At 50.5% G+C, this 13,202-nt stretch overlaps 2 protein-coding genes across 6 annotated transcripts; both read left to right on the forward strand.

The window, feature by feature from the left end:
* The first annotated feature begins 1,186 nt into the window (after positions 1 to 1,186).
* On the forward strand, positions 1,187 to 9,490 carry CARD9 (caspase recruitment domain family member 9). Of its 5 annotated transcripts, none has more exons than XM_065695998.1 (13): positions 1,187 to 1,368; positions 2,153 to 2,372; positions 2,663 to 2,800; positions 3,207 to 3,532; positions 3,953 to 4,132; positions 4,322 to 4,474; positions 4,894 to 5,022; positions 5,146 to 5,337; positions 5,863 to 5,904; positions 6,182 to 6,227; positions 7,602 to 7,672; positions 8,399 to 8,481; positions 9,290 to 9,490. In XM_065695998.1, exons 2-13 carry the CDS (start codon positions 2,189 to 2,191, stop codon positions 9,486 to 9,488), a joined length of 1,743 nt encoding a protein of 580 aa, XP_065552070.1. In that variant the 5' UTR covers positions 1,187 to 1,368; positions 2,153 to 2,188; the 3' UTR covers positions 9,489 to 9,490. The 5 variants fall into 5 exon arrangements, with proteins under 5 accessions (XP_065552070.1, XP_065552071.1, XP_065552072.1 ...); XM_065695999.1 differs by having other exon boundaries at positions 4,897 to 5,022; XM_065696000.1 differs by having other exon boundaries at positions 9,286 to 9,462.
* Positions 9,491 to 9,784: 294 nt separating this feature from the next.
* Positions 9,785 to 11,513, forward strand: DNLZ (DNL-type zinc finger). The gene is made up of 3 exons (XM_065696003.1): positions 9,785 to 10,051; positions 10,414 to 10,553; positions 11,237 to 11,513. The coding sequence occupies exons 1-3, from the start codon at positions 9,785 to 9,787 to the stop codon at positions 11,406 to 11,408; spliced, it is 579 nt and encodes a 192-aa protein (XP_065552075.1). The 3' UTR covers positions 11,409 to 11,513.
* Positions 11,514 to 13,202: the final 1,689 nt, after the last annotated feature.

Below are 13,202 nucleotides of genomic sequence, written 5' to 3' on the forward strand. Positions count from 1 at the left end.
CAAGAAATTGAGATGTGCAGTGGCTCTGCCATGCAGCTCTTGTCTGCTGTTCACCATAGGGCTGTTACCAGGAGGCACTGGTAGTAAATGTGATCTGTGCTCTAAATGATTGTTCTCTTTTGCAAGTGCTGCTCAAGAGATGTCCTTGTAATCCTACTGCTTGTGGAGAAGCTGTGTATAACTAAGAAGTAGCTGGTTTTGTTCTTTTTCAGGATTAAACTGATCTGTTACAGTAGAACAAATACTCTAGAGGCTGGATTGGTCACTTAACAGACATTCTGATTACCTTCAGCAAGGGCAGAGCTAATAGAGCTGCTGTATCTTTTTTTAGTGTGAAGCTAATTTAATGCTTAACAAGAAGCACAGGCATAAAGAATCTCTGAGCATCTCTGCCCCACTCCTAATGATAACATGGAGAAACTCTCCAGAAACTTAGAAAGCAGAACAAAGAGTAGAGTGGGAAGCTAATGGGAAAATGTGTCATGCTGCCATGGTATCAGAGTGTATGTTCTCAAGACTTCTTTAAAACAGACTGTTAGTGAGTTCTTGTTGCAGCTACAGTTCTGGGACTGTGGGAAGGCGGGGAGGCAGTCAAAGGTATGATGTTGATGCTTTAACATCATCACAATGCTGCTTGCTGTGCTGCTCCTTTAATTACTGATAGAGCCACAGCCTGTAATTTGGGAATCGTGGGTTATGTTCCTTGCTTTGCCAAGACTTGACTCTCTTTCCCTCAAAATACTGAGTTGTCATCATTATGTTTGAAGCTTAAGGACATCCAAAATTAGAGGCATCATTATAGAAATCATCCTTTTCAGCTGAACTCTAAACCAAGAGAGAATTGTTGCTGTCACCTGCTTTCCTGTATAAAGATGTTACATGAACAGCTGAAAGGCCATTTGAAGAGCCTCTTTCTTCTCTATGATTCATTTTGTCCCCTGAAATCAGCTGATCTGTGACCTTCACTCTCTTTAGTCTTCTTGACCACAACACAGCAAAGCTTTCTGGACCCTTGCTGGTACTTCAGTGCTACAGATTGGAAAACAAAGCCAGAATGAACCTAAAATCACTGTGTATGTAATGCTGCCAACTTGCAGTGCCACTCCTCCCCCATCACCCATTCTGGCTTCCTCTTTTGCTGCTTTTTATCTCTCCCCTCCTCTTCCCTTTCCACCCTCAGTGTATAGCTGAGTAGTTTCCCCTTTTCTCTTTTCTCAAACCAGTTTTGCTCCTGGAATGATCTTTGCTCTAGCCAGAATATAGAGGGAGGCTGCATCCGAGACAAGTTTTCTCAGAGACAGGACACAGATGAGTTGGTGCTAGACCAGGGGAGGAAACAAGGAAGCTGTTTTGACTGCACGGGCTCAGGTTGGTCCCTGTAATGCAGAATGGTTTATATTAACAAGGGAAAAAAAGTTCTATTTTACAGCTCTGAGGTAAGGATGTGGTCTTTATCAACAGGGGAATGCAGTTCTTGTAATCTGGTGGGGCTGGTGTGATGGCAGGCAGCGTATTTCTCCGTAAGTCAGTCCAGCTCACTGATGTTAGCTGACAGTGTGATGCGTAACAAGTGCGTCCTGAAGGTGTTTGGAGTCTTTCTTTGTAAAGTGAAGTAAAGATTTAATATGAAACATAGCTGAATATCTGGAAAATCTGTGGTGAAGTCAGTAAGATTGGACAGTGATTTCTTTGGGTGCACTATTGGGAATCAAGGGTTTATTGGAGTTTCCTCTGTTCATGGGGCTCTCAGTGACTATCGCCAGGAGACCTGTTCCTAAGTAGTTTCACCTTCCTGTTGCATTGACATCTAGGAGATGTTTGGGTGGTTGGAGGGAGACATCAAGCTTTGACTTCTGTTTACTCAGTATTTCACACTAGCTCTCCTTCACATATATATCAGCAGTACTGGCATTAGCCTCAGAGCTGCTGGTGCCTCAAATCTGTGGTACCACTGTTTTTTCTGTGATGTGACTGTAGCATATCACAGTGTTCTGCAGGTGATTTGCAACCAGTGAGCTATAGACCACATGGCAGATGTGGTCCTGTGTCTAAAAGATGCTTTCCCATTGTCAGTCTGTTGACATACTTGGTTCCACCACTGCGGCCCCCACTGATCCAGGAGGCTCAGAGTTTGCTTGTTTTGCTTTTCAAGGCAGGACTGCGTTGCTCATACTTCTCACTCTCCAACATGTTGGAAGAAGATAAGGATGAGACATGTTGGAATAACCTGGAGAACTTCCGGGTGAAGCTGATCTCTGTGATAGATCCTTCCCGCATAACACCTTATCTTCGCCAGTGCAAAGTGATCAGCCACGATGATGAGGAGCAGGTTCTTAATGACCCCAGCCTGGTCATGCGCAAGCGGAAGGCAGGTGGGTCAAGTGCAGCCTTTGGCTCCATGGATCAGTAGGGGAACATAAAGTGCTCTTCTGAGAGCTGCTCTTTGCAGCCGCTGTAGCAGGAGCTAGATACAAAGGTTAGGTTTGAACTGTTCCTTTAGAGCTAAAATACTTTCTGTTAGTTACTGGGCAGTTGGCTTAGGACTGGCTGGAGCATTTCATCCCAGGGACTTTAATCTGCACGTGGAGAAAGCGAAGCAGTTTGTTAATTTAGAAATAGGTAAAGAAGAAAATAATAGAATATCCTGTTACAATCATTTCAGGTGTTCTTCTGGACATTCTGCAGCGAACAGGACACAAGGGCTTTGAGGCATTTCTGGAGAGTCTTGAGCTTTATTATCCACAACTGTATAAGAAAGTAACTGGCAAGGAACCCAGCAGGGTGTTCTCTATGATTATAGGTAAAGCTGTGTTCTGAAAAAACAGCTCTTCCTTGGGTGTTGTTTGCAAATTAAGGGGGGGTTCACCTCCACTTTTGCTGCTCCTCAGCCCCAGTGAGCAGAGTCAGGAGCATTCCCTGTGTGCTTCAGAAGGGTTCTGGCAAGAATAATGTCACAGGGTGGAGGAGGGAGCAGAAGGTTCAATTCTTCCTTCTGCCTGTTCTGCAGTGACACTGCTGTAGGAAGGCACAGAGCAGGGGGGGGAGCAGTGTGGCTAATTTGATCGCATGTGTCTTCAGGGTTTGCACGCGTGTGTGTGTGGCAAGCGGTGATCCCGAGCTGCAGTGGCAAGTGGGGGGAGCCTGTGCTCTGTGTGTGTGTCTGGGGCAGACAGGACAGCAGAGGCTGACACCTGCCCCCCAAACAGACACCGCTGGGGAATCGGGCCTGAGCCAGCTCCTCATGAACGAGATCATGAAGCTGCAGAGCATGGTGCAGGAGGAGCGGCGGAAGGCGCAGGAGCTCACCCTGTGGCTGCACACCAAAGAGGACACCATCAGAGAGCTGTGGGTGAGGGACAGCCTGCTCCGCAAGCACCAGGAGCGGGCACAGAAGATGAAGGAGGAGAGGGACAGCCTGAGCAAGGAGCTGCGGAAGTGCAAGGATGAGAACTACAGCCTGGCAATGAGCTATGCCAGGCAGAGCGAGGAGAAGAGCGCTGCCCTCATGAAGAACCGGGACCTGATGCTAGAGGTCAGTGAGCCTTTCCCCAAGCTTCCCCTTTATGCGATCCCTGGGAGGCTGTGCTGTGAACCAGACTTGGTTCTGCCCAGGATGGTCTGGACCAGTCCAGTGTAAAGAACCGTACATCTTCTCTAGCGGGTGGCATGTCTTGGTGGTTCCTGGCTCAGCCCTGTAGGCCCATGTGTTACAAGCTGTGCTGTGAAGAATTAAGTCTTTCCCTCATTCCAGATTGCGCTCTTTCACAAAAGCAGTACAGGAATAACACACATCTACCGGCACACAAGCAGGACTCTCCAGAGCACTGAGCTTCCTGAGAAAACAGAGCTGGGGAGAAGCTTGCCCCATGTTTCTCTGGGAATGGAGCTGAGAACTGCTTTTGCAGGTCAGAATTTTCTCATCATTACTGATGAGCTCTGAACCTTCTTGCAGATCGACCACTTGAAGCACAGCCTCATGAAGGCTGAGGATGACTGCAAACTGGAGCGTAAGCATACGATGAAACTGAAGCACGCCATAGAGCAGCGTCCAAGCCATGAGGTGATGTGGGAGATCCAGCAGGAGAAGGAGTTGCTCTTGGCCAAGAATCAGGAGCTGGAGAACACTCTGCAGGTTGGTGGGGGTGGTTGAATATGGACTCCTGAGAAGTGATTATCTGTAGCACCAGTGCATTGATGAGGCTGCACTGCAGATTGTGCGGGTAAGCTTGTTCTCCCAGGTGAAATAGAGCACTTGGGACTGTGGGGACAGAGTTGATGTGGGGTTAGATGGTTGCTGTATCGCACTTTTTCCTTTGTCCAGGAGGTTGCCAGGGAACAGAACTTGGAGAAGAGCCTCTCCAAGGAGACTCTGGAGAATGACTGTAGCCAGATCCTAGAAGAACGCCAGGAGCTGTTGAACACCATCTACAGCCTGCGCAAGGAGCTGCGGCAAGCCGAGGTGCTCCAAGACAAAGTATGTGATGCCATGCAAATCCCTGCTGAGGGGGAGTGGGTAAGACAGGCAGGTGAAGCACCTGCAACGTGGAGCAGAGGAGCTGCTCACCAGCAATCCTCACTGCTCCTGTTCTAGGGTTACAGTTTGGTAAAAGAAGCAGGGTAATATTTTAGCATTCAGTGTCTGTAGCATTAACTGTTCATAGTCCCTGCCTCAGCCTGGAGGGCGATGGGAGCTTTAATCATGACTGACAGCTCAGGAACATGTAAATCCATCATGTCAGCAGTCCAACCTTCTGGTTCACCTTGCTCCAACTGGCTGAACTTTGACATGGCATGGAGGAGGTCTGTCCACAGCAATCGGTGGCACAAAGCAGAAGTGGGGAGAATCTAGTTCAGGCTCTGCCCACAAGCAGGGTGCTCATGACCTTGTCTTAGCAGTATGCAGAGGAAAAAGAGATGCTTGAACTCCAGTGCACATCCCTGAGGAAGGACTCCCAGATGTATAAAAAAAGGATTGAAGCTGTCTTGAAGCAGATGGAGGAAGTGGCTTCAGAAAGAGACCAGGTGATAAAGCCATCCATTCCTCTTGGAGCTGCTGCTAATCCTTGCTTTGCTGCTTGAAGCGTGCAGATACTGTAACCCTGAATGCACATGTGACATGCCATGACAGATTCTCCCTTACACCAGGCACTCCTTACCCGAGAACAGTTCTATGTGCAGTACTCCAAGAACCTGGTCGAGAGGGACACGTACCGCAAGCAGATCCGGGAGCTGGGCGAGCGCTGTGATGAAATGCAGCTGCAGCTCTTCCAAAAGGAGACCCAGTTACTGGCAACTGAAGCCAAGCTGAAAAGGCTGCAGCTGGAGCTACCCGCACTGGTATGCCTGGGGGGGTTGTCATCTGTATGATGGGGTGGGAAGGGGAGGGTGGGGACAGAGTGTGGCTGCTTGGAGCCCTTTGCCCCTGACCAGTTCAGATTCAGCTGTGTGGGTAACCATTTCCATGCAAATGTTGAGTTTAGAATAAAGACCTGATGGCTCTTATTACCTCGCCCTAGCCCCTGCATGGATATGGACTCATGCAAGCTGACACTTTCTGTGTTAGGAGCATGTCCAAAGGTAATGAGTGACCACCAAAGAGTGAAGTCTATTTAGAAACTGACTGTGTATGAGCCATTTGGATGAATTTGGGAGCAGGGTGTAAGGTGTAAGGTTTCTGGAACTAAAGGAGATATGCAGGGGGTTTAATTAGTGAGGCATCTTATGTTCTGTCTCCATGTGATCAGACAGGAGTGTAGGAAGGAGGAAGTTCATGCTTCTCTTTTTTCTGGAACTTCTGTATATTCTCCTACTGCCACTTCCTTGCTTATAAGGAATGATTAATTTGCACTGGTTTTATTGCAGACCTCTGACCTGGATGATACCTCCTCCAGAGATTCCCAGGAAGTGAGTATGGTGCCTTGTTTACCTTTTACTTCTGGGATGGTTCTGGAGGCCAAAAGTATCAATAAGGCCAAAGGAATGAGATTTATTCATGGAAGATAAATCCATGAGTAGATCTGTGACTTCTGGCTCAGTCTGCTGTGCCGCTGACAGTAAGATGCACTGGGGAAAGGTCAGTTTTATGTGTGTCCTGTTTCTTGCATTCCTCCATCTGTTCCTAGCTACAGTGTGAGATAGAATAAGGGGCAGTTCTCATGCTCTTGCTTTTTCTGTCCCACAGCTTACTCTTCACGGTCACCTAGACGAAGACACACAACCAACTAAAAGTAAGGCTTTTTCTGGGGAAATGTAGAGTAGAATTCTTGAGAGGATGGTGATGTGTTTCAGAGGGTCAGGAAAAACCATTCCTGGGTTTTATTTTTAATGAGAAATAGGTAATTGGATTGGGGACTTTGTTTGTGAGGATGCTTCCCATTTGAGTGTGCTTGGCGCTCTGAGTAAGACCTCTGTGAGATGGCTCAGAATAGGTGCCCATAAATCAAGGCATTCTGCTGTACCACCATCCTTCTCACCTATCAAAAGGAGAACACTGGGAATGGTAAACACTTGTAAAGCTCTCTTGAGAGAAAAAGCTCCACAGCCGGTCTTTTTATTACATGGTCTCTAAAATGGTCTTTGCTACAGCTGAAAGACCTGGGAAAAGTGGTATCATTAGATAGACCATCCTAGCACCTTTCTTTTTGAGGTAATCTGTCTATTGCATTTGCCCAGGAAAATCACTGGGTACCTGGTGCCTTTGAGAAATAGCTCCTGGGTGCCTTCCCTCACCCAGTCCTCTTGCATTGGTGGCAGAGCTGAGAACAGAACAAACCTCCTTCCGCTTCTGCTGGACCATGTGGCATTCTCCAGGAATTTTTCCCTCCCCTCTTCCCTTTTGTGTTGTGGGCTATTTTCACAAAAGCAGAACCATTGTAGTTAATGCTGTCACGGGCTCTGTTTCTGTGGCATCCCCAGTGGAAATGATTCAGCAGTGTGGAAAGGAGTTAATAGGCTCCTCTAAGAACTTGAAAATCTCTTTCAAAACATGTTGAGCAAGGAAGGAAACTGGCACAGTAAAAGCAGCTTTCTGTTTTGCTCTCCTGGGAGACCTAAATGATCCTTTCATTCATTGAGATGGGAGATTTTTTGCAAAAGCCAAATAACAGATCCAGAAAGCCTTTTACTGTTCTATCTCACTCGGTTCAAAATCATGTATCAGGATACCTGATCATTCCATCAGGCGCTTCACTAGGATGTGGTCTGATGTGGAGTGCCTTGATACACACAACTGAGTTATTGGGGAACAGGGACAAGTTATGGTTAAAATAATGATGAACATGATTTCTTGCGGTGATGTCTAATATGATTATTTCTTGGGGATGCTAAGCAGAGGTGCTGCTTTGCAAAGGTTCATTTTGCTCCTGCATACACAGAAACCAGAAAGCTGCTGTCCCTTTCTGAACCTGGTGGGGAACTCCATCATTCTGAGCAAGACCGAGGGTTCAAGTGAAATGAGAAGTGTCTGAATCCTGACGTTCTGCAGCTTGGTTTCAGTTCTGCTGTTACAGCGTTACAGCTATTGCTGTTTGATGAGCTGGTGGAGGGAGAAGTTGCTTCATAATGGCAACTGTGACTAAACCTGTGATTTTTCCATCCCTTAGAAGGTTGCCCTGAAGGACAAACCCAGCAATTTAGCACTCAAGAGAGCAGCCTGCCTCCAAAGTCACCAAGTGTAAGAGAACCTTTGTGGGCTCTTCTTTACTACAACTGGGGTTTGTGATCTTTACTGTTCTTGTTAATGATGGATTTACCAGGTTTGAGAAGCAGAAACCGCTTTTACAAAGCCTGAGGACTTTGTGAAAAACTCACCCTCCAAAGAGGGTGAGCTCTGAACAGCAGAACACTTACGGTGGTTATTTCTCCATCTGTGTCTAGAAACTCCTGATCACTTTCTGGCCTTCATCTCTGGGTATGGATGTTTTCCAGTTTAATTGCCCACAGTATTACTGTTGGTACAGGAAACACAATCCCAGACTTACAAATGGGAGAGAATAAAGACAGTGAAACAGAGCTATTGCCACCCTGCACACACAATAGTGGGCAGCCCAGAAATGAGCAGGCTGTACTTCGTTCTGCAGGACCAAGCAGAAGCAGGAAGCTGTGTGCAGTGAACTGCTTTCCTGCAGGAGGGGTTTGGTAGTGAACAGCTCTTCTTGGTCATGTGACAGCAAAGGTTCCCATTTCTCCTTCATTAAATGTAAAATGATTAGTTGCACAAACAAGTGGTAGAGCAGAAATGAGCAGGCTCCTTTGGGTGGGCTGCAGCCCTTCACCCTGCAAGGACCAGCAGCAGCACCTCAGCCTTGGAACCTTTGTGGACCAGGTTTGCATTGCCTGGTGCTGACGCTGACATGATCTTCAGGGAGATTCAGTTCATCTTTGTCTGGATTTTTTCCAGCTCAAGGAGTGTGTTTTAGCCAACGAGGAACTGGCAGAAAAGGAGCGGAGGAGGATGAAGGACTGCTTTGAGCGTTACCAAAGGTCTGGACTTGACTAAGCACGACTAACTTAGCCATACCTGAGTGACTTAGCGGATCAGCTTGTTGTATGTTTTTTCTGTCCATCCCCTGTCCTCAAGCTTGATGCTTGGAGGTGTAAATTCATCACAGATCCTGTCTTTAGAGGCTCAGGCTTTTAGCTGAACTGTTTGAGACTCCTATTTTAGCACCACAGGTAGCCAAGGTAGCAGTGATAGTGTTTGCTCCAGACCATGCAGATGGTTCCACGGCAGGGAATGGAGGGTGTTCCAAAGAACTACAAGTTTAATAACGCTGATAGATTCCTCCCATGTGAGTAAAGGTCTGACATTCACTGTCTGACAAACTGCTGACAGTCAAGACCAAGCTCCATGACAGTGAATGGGGGCAGATTTCCATCCTCCGTGCTGTTCAGATGCTCTTGTTTGAAGGCTTGTTCTCCTAATGCTTGATGTCTTCACTGATCAATGCTGTTCTGGAGCAAGAGAGCAATGAAACCGGTGTCAAACAGGGACCTTAGTGCTAGTTTTAGCTAGAGGTGTGCTCCTAATGACTGTTGGCAACAGTATTTTTATTAAAGGAAGGGCTTTGTGTAGGACTCCAGCCCTACCCCACACTTCAAGAAGTATAAGAATGTCTCCATCAGTTTAGACCCGTTCTGTCTCTTTGCCACCAGTCAGAGCTGCGGGTTGTGAGAGCAAGCCCTCGCGTTCAGCCAGCACTGGGTGCACTGGCCCACCCTGAGCTCCCAGTGCGCTCAAATGCCGCTGTTTGCACAAAACCTCTTCTAAACCTGAACCTCTTTCAGAAAGAGAGCGCTGCGAAGGGCACCCAAGAGCCGGCACCACGAGGCCGACTGGGAGAACACCACCGGCAGCGACAACACCGACACCGAGGGCTCCTGAGCGCGGAGGCGACGGGTGCGGGGTCGGTCTGTGCCCGTGGGCTCACCGCGGTCTAACCCCGATAAAGAACATCCATGGAACGTTACTGTCTGCAGCAGGGGGTTAGGGCTGAGGTCCCCTTGTCCGCTTCCCTCTCTGGAGGCGTCCTGAGCCCACCCCGCCACGCTCCTGTGTAACCTGCCCTGGGTGTCCCCCCCTTGGCCCAATGATGCTGGGATCGCTCTCCTGCCACTGCAGCGATGGGAGACGCGTGTGGTGCACAAGTAACCGGGATCTCTGTGGGCCCAAAGCCCAGGCTCAGCCCCGCGGCGCCCGGGACCGCTTTTAATTGAAGCCTCTGACGGGCACTGCTCGCAGGGCAGCCCCTGCCCTCACCCGCCATGGCCGCCGCCATTAGCCAACATGGCCGCCGCCACTAGCCAGCATGGCTGCCGCCATTACCCATCATGGCCGCCACCACCTCAGTGCCCTCCCTCTCCGCGCGCCTGCGCCGGCGCCATGCAGCGCGCGGCGCGGCCGTTGCTCGGGGCCTTGCTCCGTGCGGCCGCTCCATGGCGGCCCCGGCCCTCGCCGCGGCCCGGCCGCCCGCCGGCCCTCCGCCCGGCCTGCACCGCCACCGGCCCGGAGCAGCCGAGGGCCAGGCACTACCGCCTGGTGTACACCTGCAAGGTGCGCGGGGCGGCGTGTGCGGGGCGGGGGCCGTGTTTGGGGGGGCCGGGTCCGTCTGCGAGGGGCCGGATCCCTGTGTGAGGGGCCGGGTCCGTCTGTGAGGGGCCGGGTCCCTGTGTGCGGGGCCGGGGCCGTGTGTCAGAGGCCGTGGCGGCTCCGGGCGCTGCGGGCCGAGGTAAACGGCTTTTCCAGAGCAAGATCGCCCGTGTGCGTGGGCCCGGTCAGCGCAGAGCTGCCCGGCACCGTGACACGGACCCCTTGTGACGGGGAGCGGGCAGAGACCTTTTAATGAAGTAACTGCAGCGTTTGTCTCGCAAGGGGCCCGCTGCGGTGCTCGCAGCCACGTTCTCTTCGCTTTGCAGGTCTGCCAGACGCGATCGGCCAAAACCATTTCCAAGCTGGCCTACCATAACGGCGTGGTGATCGTGACGTGCCCGGGCTGCGGCAACCACCACGTCATAGCCGACAACCTGGGCTGGTTCTCCGACCTGGAGGGGAAGCGGTAGGTGTGCGGGGTCTGGCGAGGGAAGGGGCTGCCGGGCCCTGCCTGCGTCCCTCGGCCGACACCTGCTTTGCTTGGCGCTTCCGAAACGTGGTTCAGAGCAAGCCGGAGGCTTTGTTGGGGGGTTCAGTTCTGTGTCTCAGAATGGGTTCTGATAACCTCTTGGTTCTAAAATCAAACCGGGTTCTGTCATCTGTAATCTTCACCATCACTGTTGAGGATCCAGATAGAATCCTAGAATGGTTTGGGTTGGAAAGGAACTTAAAGATCCAGTTCCAACCCCAGTGCCATGGTGTAAAGCTGCAAGAGCAGCTGTGCGGTACACAGGCACCTTATTGGTGCCAGTAGGTGAATTACTGTGTACGGGGCTCTGCTCTTCCTCAGGCTTCATCGCATCACTGCCAGCTTTCCCTGGCTAAATGTTCCAGACATGCAGATTTCAATGATAACTCCCCAAGATGCCTTTAAGAATTTCCGTTTAGCTGTCATTGCTACATCATTGATCCTGATGGATTAAAATAGCCCCAGAAGGTTTGGGTGGTTTGCTCTGCTTCCCAAAGGCTTCATATCCTGGTGATGCTCACGTGTGATGCACTGCGTAGTGTAAATCCGAAGTGTGGAAGAGCAGTCCTGCGCTCTGCCTTTGCTGCGGAGTCACTGTTGGTTCTCAAATCGCTGTTCAGGAATATCGAGGAGATCCTGGCAGCCAAAGGGGAGCGGGTGAGACGTGTGGCTGGGGAGGAAGCCCTGGAGCTGCTCCTGGAGAGCTCGGCAGAGACCGGGTCCGGAGGGGAGCCCACAGAGGGAGAAGGTGGGGAAGCACCCCCCAAGATCGGCAGCAAGGGGCAGACCTGACAAACGGGGCCTGTGTGCTCTGCTGATGGCAAGAGAGACTCTAAACCTTCATTCCTTCATTTCAGTGGTCCGTGTTTAATAAACTGGGAGATTGGTCTTTCTTTATCGTGTGTCTTGTGTAGTTTTGCCTTTGGGCAAGCAGATGGGGTCTGGATGTTTGTCCTGGTACTTGTTTTGCTGATTTCACTCAAGCCTTGGTGCTTCAGCAGGGGCAGGAGCTTTGTTCTCTGCTGAGAAGGGAGCCTCTTGTCTGGGTGTTTTAGCCTAAGGACATGCAGCTGGGGCTGGAGGCTTCAGCCGTGGCTCCTGGCCTTGCCCAGGTGCTGCTGCGGAGCTGATGAGCAGAAGAGACAATTGGTACCACCTGAGGAGATGGGCCTGACCCTGTGTGTGCTGGCAGGGCCAGACCGACCCCGCAGGAGGCTCCGAGCAGTGCCGGGTGCTGCTTTTCTCCTCCCCTCGCCATCCTCCAGCGCTCTGCTCCGCTGCCCCCTGCTCGGGGATCCCACTTGGAGATGAGCAGCCCTGCTGCTGGGTTATGCAATTCCGTGTTGCTGAGGGGGAGGGTGGGCGTGAAGGCAAGATTAACGTTTCTTGAAGCACGTTGGAGATAAGTAGAGCACCCAGAAAGTTGTCTGAAGAGTTACTTGACAGTTATTGAGCTTATTAACGCTGCTGCTGCATGTTAAAATCAGCTAGAAGAAAAAATAATGCTGTGATAAATGAAGAATGTAGGAGCTTAGCAGCATGTAGCACTCAGGTAGTGATGAATCAGGCAGGAGGTGAGCACACTGTGCTTTGCTTCCTCTGCCTGCATGAAAGTTTAACTGCTCTTGAAGCCCATTAGCATGAAGCACAGTGAAGTAGCTGCTTTCTATGGTTTTAAACTTGCGATCAAAGAGTAATTCCGGTTGGAAGTGACCTCGGGAGGTTTTTAGGCCAACCTCCTGTACAGAGGATGCTCAGGGTCTTGTCTTGAATATCTCTGAGGATACAGATCCCACAACCTCTTTGGACTCCTGGTATTTGACCAGTAACTGAAATTCCCTGAGTTTTGGCTGGCACCAGACCCTGTCTCTGTTCTCTCTGCCCTTGTTAATAGCAAGCTATAAAAGCAGTAAAATCCCTTATGGCCTTTGTGTCTCTGGGCTGAACAAACCCCGTTCTTTCAGCCAAGCACATCCAGGTGCTCGTGGTCCTTAATCAGCTAAGGATTCAGGGAGGGCATTGCAGGTGTTAATGGGTTTACTTCATCTGAAGTGGTTCTGGTCATTTCATACGTGTTGCATTATAGGCACGGATCAGCTGTGTTCCCATTGTATGGAGGTTCAGGGTGGTGAAACAGCACTGAGGGGCAGGAACTTCATCCCTCAGCCACTCGTGTGTGCTCAGATCCCGGTGAAACACAGAGCTCTGGATCAGCTTGGTGCTGGGTCAGTTGAGCAGAGGCTTGCACCTTGGCTCAGGGCCGGGCTCTCTGTCCCTGGGTGTGTTTGCTCTCTGCTGGCAGGGGGTTGTTTCCTCACCTTTTCCCTGAAGCTCAGCGTTGCGCCTTCCTTGTGCTGATGCTTTGCTGGGTGGCACAGAGCAGCGGTGGCAGGAGCAGGGTTGCCTTGGGGACAGTTAAGTTACAACCTGACCCTTCTATGTTGCTTTCGTTTGCCTTTCTGACCTGCTGCTGTGCCCCAGCTTTGGCAAGGTGGGGATAGGTTTTGCTGTTTAACGGTGCTGCTCATGGGCTTTCCGCAGGAGGGGTGAGGGCTGCAGTTATGTGAGGGAGTTTGCATAGAACAC

This window comes from Lathamus discolor, chromosome 15, assembly GCF_037157495.1.
Source record: "Lathamus discolor isolate bLatDis1 chromosome 15, bLatDis1.hap1, whole genome shotgun sequence".
NCBI lineage: Eukaryota > Metazoa > Chordata > Aves > Psittaciformes > Psittacidae > Lathamus > Lathamus discolor.